This window comes from Mustela lutreola, chromosome 9, assembly GCF_030435805.1.
Source record: "Mustela lutreola isolate mMusLut2 chromosome 9, mMusLut2.pri, whole genome shotgun sequence".
Classification (NCBI taxonomy): Eukaryota; Metazoa; Chordata; class Mammalia; order Carnivora; family Mustelidae; genus Mustela; species Mustela lutreola.
In genome coordinates this window covers 131,999,040-132,021,457 of record NC_081298.1, presented here as the reverse complement: position 1 = coordinate 132,021,457, position 22,418 = coordinate 131,999,040, and the positions used below count along the sequence as shown (strand labels likewise).

The following is a 22,418-nucleotide window of genomic DNA, read 5'->3' as shown; positions in this document are numbered from 1 at the left end:
CGCCCCGAGCAGGAGAGCCCCAGGCGGCCTGGCCTCTCATTGTGGGAAAACTAGACGCCCCGGGGAAGGTTCAAGTGGTGGAGGGCGGACTCAGATTTCCCCTCCTAAACTTCCCGGGCCTCCCAGGGCGCCCGCCCCCGCCATTCCTAACAAGGCTTTAAAAACTGTAGGGAATCTTCGCGGGCGTGGAGCCGTGCTCTGGGCAGGGGACGAGCCCCAGGCAGAGAACTGGGTCTTGGGGATGCTAATGGGGGGGGGGGGGGTTGTAGGTTTGTGGCTTTGGGAAGGCAGAGGGGATTGTGCACGTGCCCCGGGTACTGGGGCCCAGGGAACAGAACTGGTCCTGAGGCTGTCTGTGAAAGGCATCCCTTTCCGTCCCCAGAGCAGATGCCAGAGGTCGGTACGGAACCTTTGGTTGGAGAGGTGGGTGACATTCTGTTCCCTTAGTGGATCCTAAGTGACCCTGGCACCCGGAGACGTGGAGATTTCTCACGGCCAACGTACCGGCTTGGCCGCAAGCCCGACTTCTTTATAACCCCCAACCCTTTGGAGGTGAGGAGTGGGGACACTGCGACCCAAGACCGAAGGAGGAGTGAAGTAAGAAAATAAACACGGGACGGGTTCCGAGAAAGACCGATACAGGGAGAGAGGAGGCTTCTGCATCCACCCCAGCCCTAGCGCCTCAATAAGGCGGGGGTTTCGAGAAGCGGGACAGGTTGGGGAGGGTAGGGAAACCTGCTCCTCTCGAGGAAAGGAGCCTCCCAGTTTCCTGTGTTTGGGAGGGTAAACACCCATCCTGCAATGCCTGTAAAATAACCGTTTATTTCATATTTTAAAAAACTCCAGTGATAAATGTCTGTTACCGATGGTCAGCATAAAGTGCCAATCGCAATACAACGCCCTGCTCCTAGCCCGCTGCTCGCTCGTGGCGGAGCAGGGGAGCCGGAGACCGGGCCCCCTCCAGGCCAGGCCCCAAGGCCCCAAGGCCCCCGGCCCTGCCGTCGGAGTCGGAGCGCCGGGCAAACGGTCGCGCGGCGGTGCAGGGCGGGGGCGTCCGCGGCCCCGCGGTCCCGCGGCCCCAGGGCCGGGCTGCTGAAGCTGATACACGGATTACACTTTTGCAGGCTCCCGGGAGTGGGGATGGGGACGGGAGGAGGGGGTGGGAGCTGCGAAGGCGCAGAACTCCTTTCCCTCTCCCCTCTCTCTCCGCAGGCAGAGTTACAAGCTTATATGGTCAAAGAAAAAAAAAAAATAATAAAGAAAACGTATAAAATAACAATAGAAAAAGTAATACTTCTGGGAGAGGCGCCGCTACGGCTCCGGCTCCGCGGAGCTTTCGTTCTTTTTTTAAATGCATTTTCCCTTCCGCCGCCACGTGAGTACCGCCTTTTGGCCAAGACTTTAGCCGCGTCCTGGGGGAGCCGCCCGGGCGGCTGGGGTCATGGCTCGAGGCGGGACTCTCGGGTTCCGCGTGCGCCCGGGACCCAGGGGACAAGTCTGGGATGGGGAAAGTTCCCGGGAACCCCTCATGCTGCCCGCCAGAGTCGCCTTCGGCTTCTGGTCCCTCCGGACGAGGGGGCAGCGTGACCCAGGGTACTGGTGACCCAGAGGCTCTCTTTAGCATTTGATCTTGGAGGTTTTGAGCTCCTTCACCTGTGAGTGTAGCGTCTTGTGGACAGCGAGAGTCCTGGACTGGCAGAAGCCTTTCCCACACTCTTGACACTTGAAAGGCTTCTCTTTGGAGTGAATATATCTGAAAGCAAAAACAGAGAAATTAATCTTTGCAAAATGATGTAATGTTATAAACAGTTATCCAAGATCTCCTCCCACAGCAATGAGGTACTTGCCCTCAGAAGAAAAGGGGCGGTGGGGGGTACCTAGTGTGGAGTGGGCAACACGAGAAGTTTGTGAGTCAGGTAGGGAAGTGAAGCAAACCCAAAGACCAGGTCTGCCCCATCGGCTGGTCAGGGGCTAGGCCCAGCCCTGCCTTCCCCCAGGGACAAGCACGGTTTCCTTATAAGGCCTGGGTTAACGATGAAGGTGAAGGAGCGGACCTGGGAGGGGGCAATGGAGCTGCGCGCGTTCAAGCTGGCAGCCACTAGCCACAGGTAGTTATGAAAATTAATGTTCAGGAAAACTGAAAAGTTAATCTCGATGTCTCACTAGTTTTACGTTTCAAGTGCTCCGTGGGGACACGTGTCAAGGGTCTCACTTTCCATCACCGCAGAAACTTGTATTGGACAGAGCTGCGGACCGGAGAGCAGGTGAGGCAGCTGTGCATGCCTGTCTGGAGCTCATGGAGACCCGACTTAGTCTTCCCAGGCCCTCTCCACCCATGCTCCAAGAACGCTGAGCCTTGTCGGGCTTCCTTTGCTATGTTAGAGAATTCCCAGAAACTGTGATGCCTGGAGCCAGGGCTGGGCTCACCAACCGCCTCATTAGGGAGGAGGACGGGAGGACAGAGACAGACAGACAGACAGCTTTTCCGGGGGCCACCCGCAGTACCTGTGGTCCCGTAGGTGGTCTTGTCTCCGGAAGGCTTTGTGGCAGATGTCACAGGTGTAGGGTCGCTCATCCGTGTGCGTCCGCTCGTGGATAAGGAGGTTGTAGGACTTCGTGAAGTGGCGGCCACAGAACTTGCAGACGAACTCCTTCTTGGTCTTGGAAGGCAGGCGTCCCCTTGTGGGCTTCTTTTCTGGGGACAGCTTGGTTACATCCAGGAGGGCACCCAACCCACCAGCGGGGGACCCGGGGCCCTCCCCCCGGCCAAGCTTGGATGGATCTTCTTGCGTGGCAGCCAAAGCCAGGTTGGCAAAATCAAAGCGTGGCTTGGTCTTGAGCACGGAGGGGCCGCTGCCTCCCACGGTGATCTCGGGCTTCGGCTGGATGACATGAGGAAACCAGGGAAAGGCAGGCAACTGGAAGCGTGTGTCCACCAGGCTGGACACAGCGCCAGGCACTTTGGAGAAAGAGGAGCGAGGCAAGTGCACGGCAGGGTAGCCCAGCGCCCACTGGTGCAGGTGCACGGCGTGTAATGCACTGAAGCCGTACAGGTTGGGCAGGTGGTCCGAGGGCACGGTGGGCAGGCCGTTCACTGCCTGAAGGAAGGAGTAGTTGGTGAGCTGCAGAGACGGGTGAATGGGCACTGGAGCTGGCAAGGTTTTGCTGCCCATTGTGGTAGTTGCCCTTGGTTCTCAATCTCAATCTGCAAAAGAAAGGAGAAAAAAGAAGGGAGAGAAAAAGAGAAGTTCAGGGCAGGTGGTCCTCCTTCTGGATTCCAGCCCCACCACACCCTCCCTGTCCCCCAGGGCAGATGCTGAAAGTCTGAGACCCCACTGAGGGAACCCACTGCCCTCACAGAGAAGATGGAACCCTCTCTGATGCCAGGGCTATCCTCCAGATGGCCTTTGCAGAGACACACAACTTGCTACAGAAACCAGCGGGGAAACTAAATCCTAAGCAGCTCAATGAACTGAAGGGAGGGCCTCCAGCGTCCAGAGCCCTGAGAAAGGCAGGAGCACAGGGAAACTGGCTTGTGGAAATTTACATCCACACAAGCCTGAGTCAACACAGAACTGCAGTCTCCTGCAAAGAGAACAGGAACTTGGAAGCACACTTCCACAATCATGGGCAGATAAACAAACAGAGAAAAGCACAACGACAGATAAACAGGGATTCACACGTTCTGGAGCAGTTGGCAACAAGGTGCAAAGATAAACGGAGATGATCAGTGTTGTGCTACCCGACAAAATGCAGGAACTGCCCGACTGTGGTCACACATGTGCATGTGAGCACACACATGCACACACAGGGGATCACACCCAACCCATGAGGGGCCTCACAGAGAGACAGCACACACGCACACATCTCTTTGTCTCCAGCCTCCTGGGCATTAAGCTCTACTAGCTGATCCTCAACTGGCTTCCAGAAGCCATGTTATCTCTCTCCTCAAAAGGCTCACCTTGGAAATCAGATTTGCTTTTCTGCCTCACTATTAATGAGCCCAGCTGACACCACCCTCTCAGCTCTTGGACTTGACTCCTTACCTCAGCCCCTGGGGCTCACCTTCTTTTCAGCAAGGACACTGACACCCACATTCATTTACTCATTCAGACATCCGCCTGCACACAGGAGGGAGCTTCAGTACCCTTCCGTACCCCTTGTTAAAGGGCTCAGTGTCTTTGGGTTCTCTGGATGTTTCCCTGTGCTGTGACACCTGGGCAGATGGGTATGCCCATGGGCTGGAGCACTGAGACTGGGCCTCGGCCGCTTTGATCTCTGCCCCTCCAACTGCAAGTCCAGAATGCTGAAGTGACCAGCAGACAGGCATCTCCTGGCCGGCTTGGTCGGGGTCTCCAGCCTCCATGGACAGACCAGGGCTCTGCAGAAGAGACCTTTCATCTCCACGCCTCCCAGACATTCCAAATTTTCAGTCTGTCCAGTGGAAGCAAAAACGGAGGAGGAAAGTAGAAAGAACACGGGGGCCTTGGGAAGCTCAAGTGCTGACCTCTTTGGGCCCCAAGCTGGGGGCTGCTTAAGAAGTCACTGTAGAAGGAGGTACTTGGGGAGCCCCTCTCCTTGCCCGTCTCAATCCCCTGCTGCCCACTTGTTTCTTTACTCCTCATTTCCCCCTCTTCTCTTCATCAGATTGCTCCTCTAACCTTCAGTAAGCCTCCCTCCCTGAATGTGCAGGGTGCTGCTGTGCTCCTTCTGCGGGCAGACATTGACGCCGCCCAATCTCCCCAGCCTAGCTGACCCTCGGTGGAAGGCCACAAGGCCCAGCCGGAGACTCCACAGCCTTTCACTGCCGCAAAGCTTTTAATGGGAGAGTTCCCTGCCCATTCAGGAAGGACTAAGGACAATCCGGACCCAGAAACGCTTTCCCTTGGAAGCTGGCAAGAAGAGGTCACTGGCGAATAGTGGTCCAGGAGGGACAGAGGTTCAGCTAGGGGTGGAAGGTGCAAGACACGGAGAGTTTGCAAAAATTTTCAGCAGCAAGTTACTTAGCAATGGTCTGAAAACCCAGCGTCAAGACAGCAATTAATTCAGCCTGAGATTAGGGGAGGGACAACTCTACAGTGACCCTTTCTGGGGAGCAGGAGTGCCCACGAGGGTGGAAGAACCTGGAACTTGGGACCAGTCTTCTCTGATGCTTTGCTCACTGGCACCCCGAAATCATCCTAGAGCGCTAAGACACTGCGAAGCAAAATACGAAAGGGGCCAGAGAGAAAGCAGGCGCCCTTTGGGGTTGGGGAGGAACGAGGAGGGAGAAGGGAAAAAAACAAGATTCGCCAACTTCAAAGGTTGGCCCAGACTTAGGCGAGGTGAGCGCTCTTTGATTTGCTGTCACCTCTTCTTCCCCTCCAGGCGCTGGAAATCAGATCCTTATCTCCGGCTTCCCGGGGCCAGCCCGGCGCCACCCTGGCCCCAGCTTGCTCCTCTTGGTGCTCGGCCTACCCTCCGCCAAGCGAGCGGCGGTGGCGGCGGGGCTCTGGGCTGCACAAGGGCCCGAGCCCTCTCGCTGCCCGGGTGGGAAACCCACCAGCGCCGGGTACTAACCTGGCCTTTCCTCGCCTACTCCTAGGAGCCCTGAAGACCAGGGGCTCCGTAGGGGGAGGGGGCGTTCGCCGCCATCACTGCTCTTGGGAGCCAACCTTTCCGGGCTATCTGCCCGATCTTGTTTCCCCCAACACTCAATTTATTTTCTTCAGCAGCGCAGCCAGTTTCTTATTTTCTGCCGCATTCGGAGGTCAGGGATCCCCAGGCTCTCGCCAACGACTTTCCCCGGGACGAAATTCGTTCGAAACGTGGCTCCTTAACACTAGTACCAAGAATGGGCCAAAAGCACGATCCGGTTTCAGGCGGTCAACTAAGAGAAAAACATAGTCTCACACTCGCCTTTCCACCCGGATAGGATGGACTTACTCCTAGCCCCTCCGCGTCCCGTTGCCCTGACTCCCGGGACCCTTGTGTGAACGCTTTAAATTTTTAAACACGAGGACCAGGCATCCACTTGGCAAGGAGCTGGAGCCTCGGGGCCCGGGAGGTGCGGGGAAAGATCCCGACTACACGCAGCAAAAGCAATTCGCGCTTCCGAGCCTGGGTCCCCTGCGCAGTGCCAGCGCTGCTTCGCTCGCGCGGTGGAGCGCCCATCCCAGGTCTGCAGCCAGCCCTACGCCAGGCATTAATGAAGTGTGCAGTCTATTAAAGTGGTTTATTCGGGGCTAATTGAGCGTGAGCGAGTTAACTGCTTGCATTAATGAGGACCGAGCGAGCTCCACGAGCTTGCGCCTGAAGGAGCCCAGCAGCAGCCCCAGAAAATCATCCTTGACATCGAATGCCCAACACACTCGTGGCACAGGCGTCCAGACCCCTGGTGGGAGGACTAACCACCAAGGGATACTTTGTTGAATTCTCCCAACAAACGAGATCAAACGAACCCTTCGGCTAGGCGGCCATCCCCTGGCATTTAAACGCGGGCTGGGTCCTTAGCGATCTGTTCCCCAATCTTAATGAGACCGCACTCAGTTCGAGGAGCCCAGGATAGAACATCTACCCACCGGTCGTCCCCTGTCCCTGTCAGCCCCTTCTCTTCTCCCGGAGGCCATGATCCTGGGAGAGCAACTAGCTTTGCACGTGGTTTCTGTTCCCAAAAGCCAGCGCGCAGCTCTTAGCCCGGTTGAAATTTACCAAATTGTGGCAACAAAGGAACCCTCGGAGCTACTTTACACCCTGAGAGCCTATCCCGCCTAACGCGCGAGCTGCTGAAAAAGGACTTGGTGTGGGTTTTCATTCTTCGGATCAGAAACATTTCGGGAAAGAAAGCAGTTCTGCAGGCAGCCCCTCACCTCTTTCCCTCTTTCCTTCGACTTCCCTCTTCTCTCCCGAAGGCTGAGTTAAGGGATAGTCCGGGGAGGAAACGAATCCTTCCCTTATAAGCCCCAAACCGGAGACATTCAGGGCACCCACAGCGTTTCCACTACTTTGGCGTGCGTGTCTCCAATTGAGAAGTGTTCGCGCCCCCCTGCACGCTTTCCTGCACCGAAAAGAGAGGCGGGTTACTCCCCAGGCCCTGACTGCATAGAGCAATGAACCTAGAGAGTACACCCCAACGTCAGAGCAGGAGTGCGAGACTGGGTCAGGCACGCGGCCCTGCGTTCCCGGTGAAGCCGGCCTGATACCTGAGCGCAACTCCGAAAAAGAAAAAAAGAAAAGAAAAAAGAAACTTGCACGAAAAGCGCGACCTAGCTGGGGCATGCACCTGTCCCTGGCGCCGTCGGCTGCGGCCCTGGCCATCCATCCACTCTCTTTTCCTTCTTCGTCAGCTAAAGTAGGTCAGACTGAGCTAGGCGTGCAGCTCGGGAAAGTTTGTGCCCGCTGAAGTTTCTTCGGTTTCTCAGAGGGGGGCCCACAGGCTGACTTCCGAAGTCTGCGGGCATCCCGCCGCGGAGTCCTTGGAGCCTGGCGGCGCGAGGAGCAGGAGTGGAGGCCCGCCCCCTCATTCCCGGAGGTCAGAGGCCGGAGACCCCGCGCGGGAAGTCCCGAGCCAGCACCCCCAACCACCCCGGGCTGCAGCTGCTCTCACTTTCACAAAGGTCCTGCAGCCTTCGTTCAGCAAGAGGAGCTTCCTTCAGGGACCCAGAGAGAGGAGACACCCGCCGCACTGTGACAGGGGACCCGGGAGAGCTGCCCGCATTCCGAACCTCGCCGAGCAGGGGCTCCCAGGACGGCAGTTACCTCGTTCCGCGGCGGTCCCGGGCTGAGGGCCTCCCTGGAGCTCCGCTGCGGGGGACCCGGGAAGCCAGAGGCGCTGGATTCCACAGGCACCCCCGGAGCTCTAGAGTCCTGGCCCCTCTCCGGCTGCGGGGACTCGGAGCGCCCGACACGCGGGAGCGCTCGACTGCCCCGGAGTCCTGCCCTTCGGGGGATGGTGAGCCCCGCTCGGGGCTCCCTGGTTGGGTCTGAACCGGGAGCGGCTGAGAACTTGCTGGGGAGAGACCGAGCTCCGACTCACTCATCCCTTAGCACCGAGCCGCCTACTTATTTTAATCCACCACCCTCCTCCCTCCCTCCCTCCTCCCCTTGCCTCAGGATTCCTCCCCTCCCTCTCCTGTCCCCCAACCCTGCCCTGCGCCTGCGCAGTGGGAGACAAAGTTTTGCTGACCGGGGCAGCCGACTTTGGCAGCTGCGCTCACGTTGCCCCGGCCTCCCGGGACCTGCGTCCTCTGCTTTTCAGTCCGGTGCGACCCCTTTTGCTTTGTTAGGCCCACGGGGCACCCCTGACGTGCTAGAGGAAACAGCCTCAAGCGGAGGAGAGCAGGCTGAAATTGCGCTTTCGAGGTCCTATTCCTGCTCGCCTGGGACACAGCCTGTGCAGCGTTGGGGGGCGGGCGGGAGGGGGGGTACACGGGCATCCCCGTGCTGTAGCTTGGACTCCAGCTCTCTTTGGCTCCTGGCGGAGTCGCCCTTTCTCCCAGAATCCCTTCCCAGAGGTGTAGGGTAGGGCCCCCAGGGAATCTAGTAGTTCCTGGACACCAACGGAGTGTCCACCCCAGGGCAGCCACCCAGACCCCAGTGCCTAGGGCTGGCCCCAGACTCTGGGTTATGGAGTTGGGTGGGAAGATCAGAGGTGAGGGGTGGGGGAACGAGGTCAAGAAAATCATCGTCCTAGGATCCCAAACCCTCTGGGATTGTACCCGAATGCACTGTGGCACCCGCCAATCACGTATTCATTCGTTCTGGGAGGATATGTTGGGAGTTTGGAGAGCAAGCGTCAACGTCAACGTTCCTCGGCTTCAGGACCTCTGATCCCAGGGAGCTGCTTCAGGTGGCATTTGGGACGGAAGGGGAGCAGCGGGGGTAAGGATTCTGGCTGCAGGAAATTCTGTCTTCACTGCCTCTGCCTTAGGGAGAGTACCAATACCTTAGCGACTGCTGGGCTCTGGGAGCTGACCTCCAGCTGACCCCAGCCCTGACCTCTTGCGGCCACCTCTCTGGAACACCAGCCCTGGATTCAGGAGGAGGCAAAAGTTTCCCAGGGCTTGGGTGGGTCCGGATTCGCACCACTGCACTCCCAAGGTCTGCCCCCACAGTTGTGGCTGAGTGGCCCACCCAGCCCTTGGGGCTGAATCCTGGTCTCCGTGGGTCTCTGGCGTATTAGTACTGTGTCTCTGGAGAGGAAACGGTATTTGTCCAGCTTCACTCTGCAAGTCTGGTGTGACATTTTTAGGGTGTCATTATCTGACGTAGGGAAATAATAGTGGAAATACCCCCAAAAGACACAGTTGGAGAAGACCCTTGTCTTATCCACAGGCTTTTAGGAGAGAACCTGGCCTCCAGCCCCTCAGTAAATTTGACTTGGGTGGGGAGGAAGAAGGGGTACAGCTTTCACCCCCAAGGGACTGCACTCATACCCCACCACAGGTTAGTGCTGATTGCTATGCAGTTGGAATCCTAGCAGCTGCCAGTCTGGGGCGACATTCTGGCCAGGGAGGGGCCCCTTGGGAGCAGAAAGGAGTTGAGATCACTCCCTTCCCTGAGATGCCAAGGCAGCAAGTTCCAAGAGCAGCTGAAGGACTGGAAGGAAGTCCAGCAGGGCATTCCTGCATTGACTCGCTTCCACCTGGGTCCAGGGAATTCACCTATATCTCAGTCTCTCCTAGGAGACAAAGCTCATGAGGCTCCATTAGCAGCCATGAAAGCATCCAAGAGAGGCCCTCACAGCTGGCCCTCTGGCTGTCCAGATTGCTTAAGAAATGTCTGCTCAGAAGAGGATATTCAGGTGGCATGGAGCCTCCCACGGGTACATACGCCATCTCTTGCTCAGAACACACAGTGTGTCTGTGTTTCTCCCATCTTTCCACTTGCTGTCTTCTTCTGAATCAGAGCCCTTGGCCAACACTCTTCAAGGACTTGTAGAAATCTCCAGGTAGTAAGATCCCTAAAGAGCTCTTGGGGAGAGAGTCTTTAGGGATTCTAAAGAAAGGACCATGCAACTGGGTTGTCTGATGTCACTTTTTTCAGGGTATCTGGAAAACTGATTTGGACTCAGGCCAAATCTTGGAATTAAGCAACTGTAGGGCAAGATGGGAATGCAAGGTAGGAGCTGGCTGCTGGCTCCGTATGGCCCAGCAGCTCTGGCTTTGCTTCCCAGAGGCCTTCTGTCTGCCTCCCCTGGAGCTGGTCTGCAAGGTAGGACAAGACAAGGTGAGAGCTGTGGGACTCCGGCACAGCTGGGACAAAGACAGACCTGTTTCAGATACCTGGCTTGGAAGTAGATACCTTCCTTGTAGAAGTAGCAAAGTTAGAACGTTGCTCTAACTTTGAACAACCCCAGAAACCTCAGAAATGAAACAAAAGATTTGCTAGTTACCGAAGAGTCCTGCACCCCAATCCAAACTCCCAAGGGGGTGACCCACAAACTATGGACTCAGTCTCCCCTGGAAGCCAATCAGGTTCTGGTTTCCTCTGGGGAGGATGAGCAGAAGAAGCCCAGAAAGCTAAGAACCCCTCTGCCCTCCCTTTAAGGGTGAACAGCGGAGGATCCCCTCCCCCACGGACTATTTAGGAGAAACCCATCAGCCTAAAGCAGGTGGAAGTACTATGGCCACCCCGACTCAGACTTGTCGGGTTTGAGGAAGGCAGGACCCAGGACACCTAAGGGCTTCCATGCTTCTTAGGAAGGTCAGATTCATTTAGGAATCACAAGGACATTATGTTTGGAATTTAGTAAACGTCCTCCGAATCCAGAACCCAACCCTCCTATGGCCCCAGAACGCATTGCAGGTGTCGCAACTCCTGTCTGGACATCCATCCCATTCCCCAGCGGCCAGCACACCCTGCCAACCCGCGACTGCAGCTTCTGCTCACATCGAGCCTCCAGGCTCCCGCTGACCTAGACCCGCCCGCAGACACGGCCAGGGCTCCCTCGGATTCTCCTGTCCGCCCACCGCCAGCAGGGTGGAACCGAGGGCGCCCAAGGGATCTCAGTCTCCGTTGGAACTGAGCGTCCTTGGGGAAAGGTCCCCACACTAGCGGCCAGGCCTCCAGGTCCGGGTTACACCCGGCCAGTGCTGGTGGGGTCCAGCGAGGATCAATCAATAGCCAGGGCTGCCGAGCCACCTGGTGTTTGACCGCATGGCTTCCAGCCCCGCAGCGAGCCCTCGCGCCAACCTTTCCGGACCCAATTGAGGTTGTGACAGCCTCTGTTGGTCTCCCTGCCCCAACCCCAGCTCCTCTCCCAACCCCGGCTTACTGGGAAGGAAAGAGCCCCAGCCTGTCTTCGGAGTGAAAATTGAACAGCTTCGAGAAAATTAACTAGAACGTGGCCCCTGTTGCTTTGGGGTGTTTTGTATTTAAAAAAAGAACCCCACTTCTCCCTACTCCCCAGTCACACAAAAATGACCTCATTTTTAAGAAAGGAATTTACTTAGCACTTGTGAGTTTTTGCTTCTAAAGCAAGCCTCCCCTGTAACTACTTTGTGGACAACAGGGGCTCTGCTCATTTGAACCACCCTCCCAGAGCTTTCAAATAACCTGGAGATTTAGGTATCCCTCTGTAATCATTTAGATGATGAATTGTAATGGCTCAACAGTTCCTCTGGAACCATTACGATCAATCAGGTCAAAATCCAGCTTGGTGGGGAGGGTGGTTAAGCAGGGGAGGTAGGTAACACGACATCCACACACACTTGTATAGATAACACACTCTGATAATGGACAAACAATTCTAGAGTCTTCGGAGAATAGATCCCAGGTGAACCCAAGAGCGGGTGTTTATTGTGACAGCAATAGACAAGTTACAGTATCAAAACTGAAAGGGAAAGTGAACTGTTTTTCTAGGCAGTTCCCGTTTCGTAAGTTCGTGTAAGTTCTTTATGAGTCCGTAAGTATCCTGTAACTATCTGTCACCTTACTAAGTGTAACACAACACATATGCACGTATCTATCCCCAGTATATAAGAAGAATAGGGGTGAAGCACGAATATTCATGTGAAATTGCAGGAATCCGGGGCATACTATCATCTGTAAAATGAAATGATGATGATGCATTGCATTGTGAGGAGCAAGTGTAAAATCTGTATAAAAGGTCTAGCGAGTTTACACTTTTTGTACAAATACGAGTTGTCAGAATTATTTTAGACACTTAACCCATCTACCTTCTAAGACTACTGAACTTTTCCTCTTATCCAAAGGTGGAAATCAATGTATTAGGAACGAAGCAGTGTCTAATCAAACTGAGGATGATGAAGAAAAGTTATTTTAACTGAAACCCTGAGGAAGAGAATTACCTTACCCTACCCGCGGCGCTGCGTCTTTAACAGGCTGCATCGGCGACGGTTGGCGCTGGAGGAATCAACGTTCGCGGTAATTAAACATTTCCAGACACGGGAGGGTTATTATCTGCATAGCGATTTCCGGCGAAGGGACTCAGAGCTGGTCTGGCCCCGATGTTTTATCGAGAGAGTCGGGAAAGCAATCCTAAAGAAAACGCGCCACCTGCTGGCGAGCAAGCGGCATCTGCCGGTACCCCTTCCTCCCAAACTCCCACATCCAGTTCTATTGAATCTTACCTACAAGAGGGTTTTCCCCCCTTAAATTTTCTTAGGTGAGTCACGAAATTCGCCTTTCCCCCTTTAAAACCACGCACACTCTTGCGCCTCCAAGGAACAAACAAAAGAGGAATCCCCTTTCGCCACGGGGTTTCTGGTTTTCCCTGCTCCAAAACCAGATTTGTGAGTTTTTGTTTTGTTTTCTTTTTAAATAATCCGAAATCCTTGGCAACTATCTACCACCATTAGTTTCTGGTCCTGGGAAAAACGATGAGCCAGGATCTGTGAAGCTTTTCTTTCTTCTCCGACCTTCCAGTTGGCCTCCAGGTTGCCAGCTGGGTGAGGAGAGGAGGACCCCTGCGCCCACCCTTCCAGCCCCACGGCTGGTCAGTATGTGGTCCCTCCCCGGGTTCTGGTTCTGGCTTTCTTAAGAACCATGGGAATGAGGAGAGGGAGTCTGCTTCTGTGAATCCTTCCCCCTCACCCCAACCATGAAGCACGTCATACTTCCTACCTCTGCCCCTCCTCCCAAGCCATTAGAGTCCAGTCCTCTGTGGAGGACTTTCCATCCGAATTCCTTCACAGAATATTATAGCTGGATCCTCTCTTTTACTTGGCATCAAAGCTGCATGTTTTAATTTTTTTTTTAATTTTTTGTTGAGAAGTAACTGACACACAACAATGTTTAAGGTTAAGGCGCATAAGGTGTTGGTTAGATACATTTGCAGATTGCAATATGATTACCACCAGAGCACTAACGCTTCTGTCACTTCGTATAATTATCATTTTTGTGTGTGATGAGAATGCTTACAGTCTAGGCTCCTAGGATCTTTGAAGTTTATAATGTGGTATTGACCTATAATCAACCTATTGTGTAGTAGCTCTCTAGAACTTAGACTGATTGCAAGTTTGTACCCTTCAATGACATCTCCCCAGCTCTCTCTCCACCAGCCCCTGCCCCTGGTAACCACCATTCTACTCTCTGTCATGAGTTCAACAAAGCTGCATCTTTGAGGGTTTCCTTCCTTGTCATCCAAGCTCCAGCTTTTCAGATAGGGACAGAAAGAGAGAAGTCGTCACAAAATACCCAATAATGTGTTCTTCACTCTGACCTCTGCCTACAGAGGAAAACAGGATACAGGAGATCCTAGGGAGCTTCAGCTGTGCTGTTCTTTTAGGCCTCTGGCCACCCTCCTTACCCTTGAGAACTGATACAGAGGAAACAAGCTAGGGACTGAGGGAAAGACAGACTCCCTGCCTCTGCCCCAGGCTGGTAGAAGAAGGCTCACTTGCCTAGTCTCTTAGCTCCACTAAACGGTGGCGCCTCCAAGTTCCTCAACCTGAGCTTGCAATGAGGAGAGGACAGGAAGAGGACCCAACTTATACACTCCAGAGAACTACCAAGGCTGTCAACGCCAGCCCACCCTCGCTGACATGAAGCTGTGGGATGCCTTAGCTTGATGCAGGAATAATGGGTAGAAGGAGATCAGGGACTTCTGTCTCTTTCATGTTTATGACAGGAGGGCTTCCTGAGTACAGACAGTCACAGTGAAGATGTCCTGAGTTCCCAGAGTGGTGGCCCCACTGAGAGAGAGGCGATTGCCCTGGGCACTTGACTCGCACCTGGATGTAGCTCTACTAAATGGCGGTCCTCCTCCATCTCCTATGACTGAAACCCAAGTGCCAGCATTAGAGAGGGGGACGGGTGAGAGATTGGAATTGAGAATGTTCCAGAATACTGGCCCCTTGAGCAAACCCAGAGTGACCAGCAAGCTGTGGGAGGGCCACGCCCCTCCGCCAAAAGAGCCCCTGTTGCTCTGATTTCTATGAAATCACACTTCATGAAGGGGAACAAGTGGTTATTTGTGGATCCTATGCGCAGAGCAGGAAACCACACTCCTGTATTAAGCAACGACAAGGGCCAGGCACCCTTCCTCCATGGTCTCGGCCCCAAGCTTGTGTGGACATTTATAATGCCAGCTCCCACCATGGCTCCCTCTACTCCCAGCTGACTCAGACAAATCCACTGGCTGATCACGCCTCCCATTCCCTACATGTGAGCCTTTCCCCTGGAGATGAAACGTCTACTGAAACACTTTGAACAAAGCCAAAAATACAAAAAAGGGAAATATATCGGCATATGATTTTTCCCTCCAAAATGACTGATGGTTTGCTTCCTTTGGTATATGAGGTGTTATTTCGTATCCCATGTCAAGAATAAAGAAGTGGGAGAAAATGCAAAACTAAAGTGTTATTATCAATGTATTCCAGTTAAGGAATTTTCTAGAATCATGACTTGGTTTGTCAAAAATTCAGTCTGTAATAAACATTTCAAAAGATTAATCTAAAAAAAAAATAAATAAGGATCAAGTGCCTGGGTGGCTCAGTTTTTTGAGTGACTGCCTTCAGCTTAGGTCATGATGCTGGAGTCCCGGAATGGAGTCCCCCATCGGGCTCCCTGCTCAGCAGGGGTTCTGCTTCTCCCTCTGACCTTCCCCTTCTCATGCTCACTCTCTCAAATAAATAAATAAAATCTTTAAAAAATTTTTTTAACTTTTTCAAAAAGGATAAACCATGAACTTTGTTCTTTCTTGATTTCCTTTTTTCTTCTTTTATCTTTTATTAACATATAATGTATTATTTGCCCCAGGGGTACAGGTCTGTGAATCATCAGTCTTACATGATTCATAGCACTCACCATAGCACATACCCTCTCCAGTGTCCATCACCTGCCACCCCATGCCTCCATCCCCTCCCCTCCAGCAGCCCTCAGTTTGTTTCCTGAGATTAAGAGAGTCTCCTATGGTTTGTCTCCCTCCTCAGTCTCATCTTTTTTTTTTTTTTTTTTTTTTAAGATTTTATTTGTTCATTTGACAGATAGAAATAACAGGTAGGCAGAGAGGCAGGCAGAGAGATAGGAGGAAGCAGGCTCCCCATGGAGCAGAGAGGCGGACGTGGGGCTCGATCCCAGGACCCTGGGATCATGACCTGAGCTGAAGGCAGAGGTTAAAGCCCTCTTTAACCCACTGAGCCACCCAGGTGCCCCCCCAGTCCCATCTTGTTTCATTTTTCCCTCCCCCCTCCCCATGAATCCCCAGCCTGCATCTAAAATTCCTCATGTCAGGGAGATCGTATGATAATTATCTTTCTCCGATTGATTTCACAGATTTCGTTTTTTGATGGCTGCATAGTATTCCATTATATACATACACCACAGCTTCTTTATCCATTCATCTGTTGATGGACATCTAGGTTCTCTCCACAGTTTGGCTATTGTGGACATTGCTGCTATAAACATTCAGGCACCCGTGCCCTTTCAGATCCCTACATTTGTTATCTTTAGGGTAAACACCCTCTGAGAAGCTATCCAAGGGAAAGCCACAAAAGGCCCCCATGAATGGAAGAAGCTTGGCTCTCAATACCTCTGGTCCTGTAAGGCCATCAAAGTGACTGGGAGCTTGGAACACCACAGCAGGAGGCTTGACATGGGACACTTGAGTGTTAGTTAACCTGATATAAAACCTACTCACTGAGGAAGGGAAGGATGAGCTCCGCTTAGGAGCTGGCCAGTCAGCTCATTCCTGCTGGGCTGGTGCCGGACAGACAGTTGATGTGTTACTGGTTTCGGAAGGTGCTTTCCAAAATCCCATGGCACCGTGTCACACCCAGAGATTTTCCACAGCGCAGATTCTCGGGTACCTTCCTCAGACCCTGTGATGTAGGAGGTTTGCCGTGGGCCCTGAGTGTCTGCCTGGGCTTGGAGCTCCACCAATGGTCTGGATGTCGGTGGACTTTCGAGCACATACGTTCTGAGAGCCGTTGGTAAAGTAGGACTCTGGCCCATGGCGTACGGGTGTGGCTAAGGAGAATTCTAAGGATTGAAAAGTTATCCAGAGTCAAAGAAATGGCTTTTCATTAAAGCATCTTAAACACTTGAGTAGGTGGGTCTTTTTTAACCCCTCCTTCTTTACGTGCAAGAGAATTTTACCTGATAATTAACAAAAGCCTTCTCAGTTCCTCCGTTTTAAGTTTCCACATCATGTAGGAAGCTCCATGATGCCAAACATGTGGGATTTGTCCCATGAGAAAGCCATCCTGGGTCTTGGGAAAAAACACCCATCTCTGCCCACAGGGAAAAATGTTACTTCTGCAGCAGAGCTCCCTTGGGAATACAGACACCCAGGAGAACAGACAAGCCCTCTAACAAACTGCCCTCTAAAGTTAGGTACACAGACTTTATAGCCCATCCTGTGAGTGTTACCAGAAGTTTCAAGGAGAAGGAAAGCATTCTGGGCTGAGTGGGGAGTCCTGGTTTGTCCATTCACCCTGCACATTCCAGACTTCGTAATGGACAGCAGGATGGAAACATCACAATTGTTGCTTATTCTCTGTGTTACTGGGGTCAGGACAGCAGGTTCTAGCCAACAGGGTTGTGGGTTTTTTTTTATGCTCTTCTTTCATTTTGACAGTACGTGCCAATTTGGTTTGGCAACAACCCATTTTATGTGTCCATTAATTTTAAAAACTGTGGGAAGTGTTCTAGTGTGTGAGGACTAGCAATTTGTCTCATCACCCATGTCTGTAGGTGAGGAAACCTACATAGCTCTTTGAAGGTGTTTATGTTAATTTTCTTAAGTTCAGTGTTTCCAGGGTCATGATTTGAGGGGAAGGACCAGTGATTTCAAGCACTAATGCACTGGAGTCACTTCCGTGAGGAAGAAACTCTGTGTGGTGCCTCCAGGAGGAGGCGACATTCCTGTTACTCCCAATAGAGAAGTGAGGTCCAGAAGCCTCCCTGGGGAGCTAGGCAGGGCTTGTGGGTGCAGCGCTGGAGTAGGGGAAGCCTCAGAGGGCATGGCCAGACGGTTTTCCCAGGGCCTTCTTGCCTCCTGAGCTGGTGGGCCCAGGACACCTGCATCCCAGCCTGAGTCCCGACAGCAAACCAGAGATGTGGCTACAACGATAGTCTCAGTGTCGATGTGAGGAGCTCTGACTCGGAAACACTGCAGAACTAGTCCCAAAGTCCCAGAGCTAGGCAAGTCTGGAGCTGGGACTTAAACCCAGTGGTGTTTGATTCCAAAGCCCAAGTTTGTAATGAAGGCACACTCAGTGGGGACTCAAAGTGTGATCTGCTGGTGGCATCAGCGTCACCGGGGAACTTGCCAAAAATGCAGAAGCTCAGGCCCTAGAGCTGCATTTTATGAAGACCCCCCCACCCCCGCCCGCCAGAGGTACACACATGGAAGTGTGCCATGCACACCATTCTGATGCCCAGACCCAGGCTCTAGCCCTGCTCACTACCTTTACCCTAAACACACAATTTAATCTCAGCTTCTAGAATAAAAAGGAAAAGCTCCTGAATATACAAAATCAAATCAGAGAGCCATAGACTAAAGCTTAGAAAAGCTGTAGCCCCAAACCATGGGTGCCCTGTGGACCCACAAACCCTGCTTTGGCCCAAGAGGAAGCAGTGTGGGCCAATCAGCTGGCCAGTAAACTGGTTCTCGCTGTTCCCGTGGTCACTGTCCTCTCCTGGCTCTCCAAAGGTTAGGGTGCCTGAGCAGAGTGACCACCATTAAGCTGGGCTCAGCTCCTCTATAAGACAGGCAGCCTTCAGAACTTGCTGGAGAGGACAGGGGATGAGAGCCGTAGCGGCCCTGATGGTACTGTTGGGTTCAACAGTCCTTGCTTCTACCTCTCACCTCCTAGTTGAAGAGGTAACAGGAAGGGGCTCACTGGATCTTCTTTGGTGAGACATGAACTTACAACAGTAACATACACATTATCGATGATATTTGCCCATTAATAATGCATCATCAATGTGTCATTTGGGCACAAAGTTTTGAAATTCCAAAGGCATCCACAGTTAGGGACGGCGTGCTAAAATTACGCAAAGGGTCACTCACAAATCCCGAAGTTCTTCAGTGTGCACGGCCGTCTGATGAGCCCCATCTCTGCCGGACTCCGCGGAATTACTATGTCATCCTCATCAACACTCCGCCAACAAAAAGGAACCGAGTTTCAGCAAGTGTGCCTCAGCTTCACTTTCAAGCCCCCTCTTTTAAATCACACGCAGGAGTCGGCTAAGTTGAGGGGCAGGGACTGGGGTGGGGGACAGTGCCAGCAGGGGGCCCCACGGGGAAGGTCCTGACACCTTCCTCTCCCTCTCCCGGGGTCTTCTCATCCAGGAGCCCAGGGCCCTGTTGGACTCGCTCCCTTATTCTGAAGTTGGAGGGGTTGCGAGAAGCACCACATCAAGGGAGACATGTGTTGAAGAGCCCGGTCTGGAAAGAATCATGTTTAACCTACAGGATTGGCATGGAAATGACAGAACCTCCTCTCTTCCAGAAAGCACAGAGTCTCGGCTCTTGGACAAACCTTAAACATATTATCTGTGGCACCTCCATTCTGCAGATGAGAACCTGAACCTCCAAATACTGTTCACCCAGTCTCACCACGGCCACGCTGAGCTGGCTTGCCTGACATTCTTCAGGTGGGTACCCTCTCTCTGTGGCTCCCTGCTCCCCATTTTTGTGAGTGAGGTCTGGGAGTGAAGGGTCTTCCCAGGGCCTGCCTTTGTTCTCGCTCTTCAGGGGACAAAGCCTGGCTGGGACAGCGATGTCCCCGAGAAGGGACCCTCTGAGAAGTGGGCGGGCGCGCCGTGGTGTAGGGACCCTCGGAGGGCTGCCTGCGCCCGAGCTGTGGAGGCCTCCTGCTCTGTGCGGCAGCGTTATGAAAACATTAAATGTCATTACTTATTTCTTCATGTCCAAAATGTATACTTCAACATTTTTTCTCTGTAGACAAGTGTCACTTTTACTGCAATCTTCAGGCCAGATGTTCCTGGTATAAGTGGTAACAGATGCCAGGCGGGCAGACGTGTGGCTCCAGCTAAGTCACTTTCCAAAGACCCCCAAGGCCCTCTCTGCAAAAACACTGGCATGACAGGAGAAACCCATACCTGGCCCTCCCGAGCCGCCCGGAGAGACCGCGGGGAAGGCTGGAACAGGGCACGGGGCGGGCAGGCTGCCAAGCCGCGTCTGCGTTTCCCTCTTCCTCGGTGATGAGCTGGAGTCTCCGGGTAGGGAGAGCAGCCCGAGCTCCTGCCCCTCGGGCTTCCCTTCAAAGCGGTGTTTATAGTGCCATCACCCATTATCCACGTCCTCATTTGTCTGGGCAACCAAGTCATTTCCCTGGCTCTCTGTCACCCTCTCCGTAGCCTGCTGTGATCTCAAGTTGACGTTCTATTGTTTTTGAATTTTGCCCCAGTTGTAGCTGCCTGGTAGCATTTATCTTCTCTGCTCCCTGGGGCTTTGGCAAATTCCTCAATAAGGTCCCATCTCAGCGCCAGCGTTTCCAGAAAACGCAGGCACAATTTGCTTCCATCTTCAGTGAAGACTGGAGACACGAGTCCGCCAAAAAATAATTCTCGCCTTTGCAATTCTTGGCTCTCGGGCTGAGGAACCTATTATTGGAGAATGGCCTCCTGTTAAGCAAGGTTGAATTTATAAGACACGCGGATACAAGGACAGACGCAAACCCTGTGCAGACATCACACCAGGCATCTCTGGGCCGCTGCAGCATGTCGCTGCCTCCAAGAGGTGGCGAGCTCATTCAGAGTTCTGGCTCCTTCGGACAGAAGTGAGGCCAGCGCCAGGCAGGAGCAAATCGCTTTGGTGAGGCTGCAATCTGGCTAGATAGGAACTCAAAGGCCAGGAGCCCCCTGAGGCCTGAACTTTCAAGAGGCCAGTGGTGGCAGAGTGCTCTCCGGGAATGGTCCAGCCCATCCCTCCATCAAGGACCCTGGGTCTCAGCCCTCACAGAAGTAGCTTCCACCACAGAAAGCCCAAGAAGTGGCAGAAAGGCTGGGCTCTGGGTCCTGACCTTGCCTTCCACTGGCTACTTGGTCTTGGGCAAGCAGATGAACGTGTGTTTTTTGAGAATATTGTGATGACCGAACCAACATCTGTAAAAACTGATCAAGGTTATTCCCTTCTTCTGCAGGTACCAGATGGTGGTTTTGTCACTTGGTGAACGGGGTGGACTTTTAGGTGAATTCCCTCCTCACAATCAGGACCACTTTCAATCTGCTGCTCTAAACACAGTCCGAGTAAAGTACCAGTTACTACGCTACTGTCACTGGGCTTCGAATCCACCTTCCTACACCCCAGTCTGAGGCATTGGGGCTGGGACCCTGCAGACCTTATTTTTCCTGTCCCAGATGTTAGATTTGCTAATAGGTGCTCTGGGGGTGGGGAGCCTGGAGGCAGTCTGTTGGGTGTTGTTACCCTGGCACTACCCTTCACTCAGTCTCCCCAGATGGCTCCAGTTTCCAGTTTCTTTCCAAACTCCCAAGCCACAATCTCATCATGCCCCAGACGGATGCCATCGCCAGCTGCCACTGCCCCACCCCCCTCACCATGGGCTGGGAGAACTGAGCCTCTGACCCATGGATTTCCTCTTCTGAGCTCCTGAGACTTCTAGAAGCAGTAGGGAAGTGCTATGTCCCCAGAGGGCTGAGCTCCAGCTCTGCAAGGTCCATGCTCTGAGCTTATAGGTTCTGATAAGCCCAACCATTGTCTCTGTCTCACCACCCCTACACCCTTGTGTCAGTGTGGTGCTCCCACTGCACTTGCTTATACTCCTCCACTCATTCGACCTCTTTTCTCTACTGAATTCTCTCTGTTGAAATGCCGACCATGGCTACTGTTTTCCCAGCTGGACTCTGACCACTACCGGGACCTCATATCCCAGTTTGTCGAGACTATCCTGATTTCCACTAGTTGTCCTGGCATCCTGTCTTCTTTAGTGTTTGTCCCGTACAAAACTGTCTTTGCTTCCACTGCAAAACAAAGTCACCTTACATGCAGTTGTCCTCTTTACTAGGCCACAGGGGAAGGACTCTGAGCTCTGCATGTATTAGGCTACTTTCTATAGATTCTTATCACCTCTCTTTGATCCAGAGCCACACTCATATTCTCTACTTTGAAAGCAGCATTCTCATCAATTGTGTAAGAAGGGAGAGCTTCGTGAATACAGCTTAAAATTAGAGCTACAAAAGCACTGCCCCTCACTTCTCTTTCTTGTCATTACACAAATTAGCCCCTGGTGGCTATCTTCAGCCATCCAGCCCAGCCCAACCTGATCTACTAGGGAAGAAACTGCTCCTGCTTGGAATGCTTTATATACAAAGACTTTATTTATTTATTTATTTATTTAAAATTTTGAAAATGTTTTCACATCATGGTCGCCCTTCCCATGAATCCTAAAATGACCAGAATCACTGCTATCCCCAAGCCTTTGATCAAAGTATCCCTTTGCCTGGAATGACACTCCCCTTCTTTCCAACTGACTCACAGGTCATCCTCTTCTGCTAAGGTGTCAACCTCCACGAGCTGTGTCAACCTCCATGAGCTCTTGCCCCCAGCCAGTGCCTTCACCCTCTTACAGACTGATTTCATGAAATTCTCTACCTGGTTTTTGTCACTTTACCACTTCTTATTGGGCTTGGTATTTATTTTTATAATTTTTTAAAATTTTTAATAAACATATAATGTATTTTTATCCCCAGGGGTACAGGTCTGTGAATCGCCAGGTTTACACACTTCACAGCACTTACCATAGCACATACCCTCCCCAATGTCCATAACCCCACCACCCTCTCCCTCCCCCCTCCTCCCGGCAACCCTCAGTTTGTTTTGTGAGATTGAGTCTCTTATGGTTTGTCTCCCTCCTGACCCCATCTTGTTTCATTTTTTCTTGTCCACAATAGCCAAACTATGGAAAGAACCTAGATGTCCATTAACAGATGAATGGATAAAGAAGAGGTGGTATACACACACACACACACACACACACACACACACA

At 52.8% G+C, this 22,418-nt stretch overlaps 1 protein-coding gene across 1 annotated transcript; it reads right to left on the bottom strand.

The window, feature by feature from the left end:
* Window positions 1-802: 802 nt before the first annotated feature.
* Window positions 803-8,039, bottom strand: OSR1 (odd-skipped related transcription factor 1). The gene is made up of 3 exons (XM_059132581.1): window positions 7,738-8,039; window positions 2,506-3,205; window positions 803-1,753 (listed from the first exon to the last, which is right to left on the bottom strand). The coding sequence occupies exons 2-3, from the start codon at window positions 3,171-3,173 to the stop codon at window positions 1,618-1,620; spliced, it is 804 nt and encodes a 267-aa protein (XP_058988564.1). The 5' UTR covers window positions 3,174-3,205; window positions 7,738-8,039; the 3' UTR covers window positions 803-1,617.
* Between the last annotated feature and the right edge of the window lie 14,379 nt (window positions 8,040-22,418).